General features: G+C 33.8%; 1 protein-coding gene across 1 annotated transcript; it reads left to right on the top strand.

Moving 5' to 3' along the window:
- Positions 1-446: 446 nt before the first annotated feature.
- On the top strand, positions 447-1,379 carry LOC100525729 (olfactory receptor 4A47-like). The gene has a single exon (XM_021082349.1). The coding sequence runs from the start codon at positions 447-449 to the stop codon at positions 1,377-1,379; it is 933 nt and encodes a 310-aa protein (XP_020938008.1).
- Positions 1,380-2,550: the final 1,171 nt, after the last annotated feature.

The following is a 2,550-nucleotide window of genomic DNA, read 5'->3' as shown; positions in this document are numbered from 1 at the left end:
AGTTTAAGTGGGTCTCAAATATTACATACTTGAAACTGTATAAATTGTGTTTTTATGGAATTTCACCATCCTTTCTTGTTTATTCATTTTTCCTTAAAACCTCAGCTAAAACATTGCTTCCTCCAGGAAGCCTTATCTGATTCCAGCTTGATTGATTGCACTGTTATCCTTAGCCTTTTATCATTATTTTCGTAATGGCACTTATTACACTGGCCTGGAATTGTGTGATTCCTCATTATGTGTCATGTTACAAAGGGGAGAGAACTGTGCCTCATCAACTTTATAATCACAATGTCTGTGACACAATGGACTCAAAGAGATTCTACATAGTCATTATCTTAACTGAATGGATGAAAAAGATAAAACTTATAATGCATTTAAATGTTCTCCCCTGTTTTATAGATAAACTGCTTCTAATATGTGAAGTCATCCTCTCTAAAGACTAGATGGAACCAAGGAGCAATGTGACTTATTTCATCCTATTGGGCCTCACGCAGAATCCAAAAGAACAAAAAGCCCTTTTTGTTATATTCTTGCTCTTCTATATTGTTACTGTTGTGGGCAACCTGCTCATCATTATGACTATAACTCTCAGCAAGACCCTGAACTCACCAATGTACTTTTTTCTTGCTAGTTTATCATTTATGGATGTCACTTATTCCTCTTCCTTTACCCCAAGATTAATTTCAGACCTGCTATTTGGGGAAAACATGATATCCTTTGAATCTTGCATGACTCAGCTGTTTATAGATCATTTTTTTGGTGGATCGGAAGTCTTCCTTCTGTTAGTAATGGCCTATGACCGCTATGTGGCCATCTGTAAGCCCTTGCATTATTTGGTTATCATGAGGCAAAGGGTATGTGTTGCACTACTGTTGCTATCCTGTGTTGGAGGTTTTCTGCACTCAGTAATTCAATTTAGCACTATTTATGGACTTCCATTCTGTGGCCCCAATGTCATTGATCATTTTTTGTGTGACATGTACCCCTTATTGGAACTGGTCTGCACTGACACTTATGTCATTGGCCTTATAGTTGTGGCCAATGGAGGAATGATCTGCATTGTTGTGTTTCTGCTCTTACTTAACTCCTATGAAGTCATCTTGCACTCTCTAAAGAACCTGAGCCAGGAAGGGAGGCGGAAAGCCCTCCAGACCTGTGTTTCCCACATCACCGTGGTTGTCTGCTTCTTTGTTCCCTGTATTTTTATATATGTAAGACCTGCTAAGACCTTTCCCATTGACAAATCATTGAGTGTGTTTTTTACAGTCATAACCCCTATGTTGAACCCATTAATCTATAGTCTAAGAAATTCTGAGATGACTAATGCTATGAAGAAGCTCTGGAGAAAAAAAAAAGGCAGATCAGGTATTAAGTGATTGCATTTTCTCTCATGAAGAAATTAATATAAGGGTTCATTTCCTTGGAATTGAAAAGCCTTAATAAATATGATGCAAACTTTCCTTTCTCTGAAGGATTTATGGTAACTAAATTAAGGTAAAAACTATATGTTCATAAACAATTATAGGTTTTTTTTTTCTGCTAGAATGTAAGCTGTATAATGTCTAGTTTATCACTTCACCTGGAGAGCTGGAATGAATTTACAGTAGGGAGTCAATAAATAATATATAATGAAACAGTCAATGAAATTTTTATACAGTTACACTAATTTTTAATAAATTTTTGAAGTTAGTTTCATTGCTTTATTATTCTTAATTTAATTATTGATAAGCATCTCATCCTTTATCTTCATCTGTTTATTGTACTAGATAAAATAGTTAATGCTATGTGGACCATCCTCTTCATTCAATTTCATTTGCTTCACAGATGAAATTTTTAGTGTGGTATATATTTTTTAATTCACAATTGAAAATATGATAGATAAAACTAAATATTAAAATTAGAAGGCAAGCAGAAGTAAAGAGAGTAGAATAAAACTCCTACATATCCCAAACTATTATGTCCTGGTATTTCCAGATTCAATGACTCTGCTTCTGATATACAACTAATAACTTGCAAATACAAGCATATTTTCATATGTGCATGTGTTTCTGTCTCTGTGTAAACATTGTACATTGCTCTGCTTAGCCTTCTGAAGATATTTAAATGCTAGTCTATATATACCTAATTAATTCTCTGTTTCTTCATACTGCTTTACTTCTTTATAAAGATACACTAAAATTGTGCCCACTTTGGCAGCACATATACTAAAATTAGAATGATACTGAGATTATCATGGCCCCTGTGCAAGCATTACACAAATTTGTTAAGCATTCCATATTAAAAATATATACACTAAAAGTGATGTAAATGTAATAAGAAAGAACAAATACAAATCCATATTGGATCTACTTCTTTTACTTTAACCTTTATATGCTATTGCTTTTGCTAAAGATTAATCACTGAATGGAAGTTGTCTATAGCTTAAAATAAACATAATAAATGGCCTATTTCCAAGAATCATGCTTCTGGTGCCTGAGTGTTAACTTAAAATACTTTTGTTTAGCACCAGGAAACATCCTGTTTAGCTGTGAATTACTGCAGTAATAA

This window comes from Sus scrofa, unplaced genomic scaffold (assembly GCF_000003025.6).
Source record: "Sus scrofa isolate TJ Tabasco breed Duroc unplaced genomic scaffold, Sscrofa11.1 Contig702, whole genome shotgun sequence".
Classification (NCBI taxonomy): Eukaryota; Metazoa; Chordata; class Mammalia; order Artiodactyla; family Suidae; genus Sus; species Sus scrofa.
The sequence above is the reverse complement of the archived record's forward strand: the minus strand, read 5'-3'. Positions and strand labels throughout refer to the sequence as shown.

Coding starts and splice junctions, on each gene's coding strand:
- LOC100525729 (XM_021082349.1), top strand. CDS start 447: ATGGAACCAAGGAGCAATGTGACTTATTTCATCCTATTGGGCCTCACG.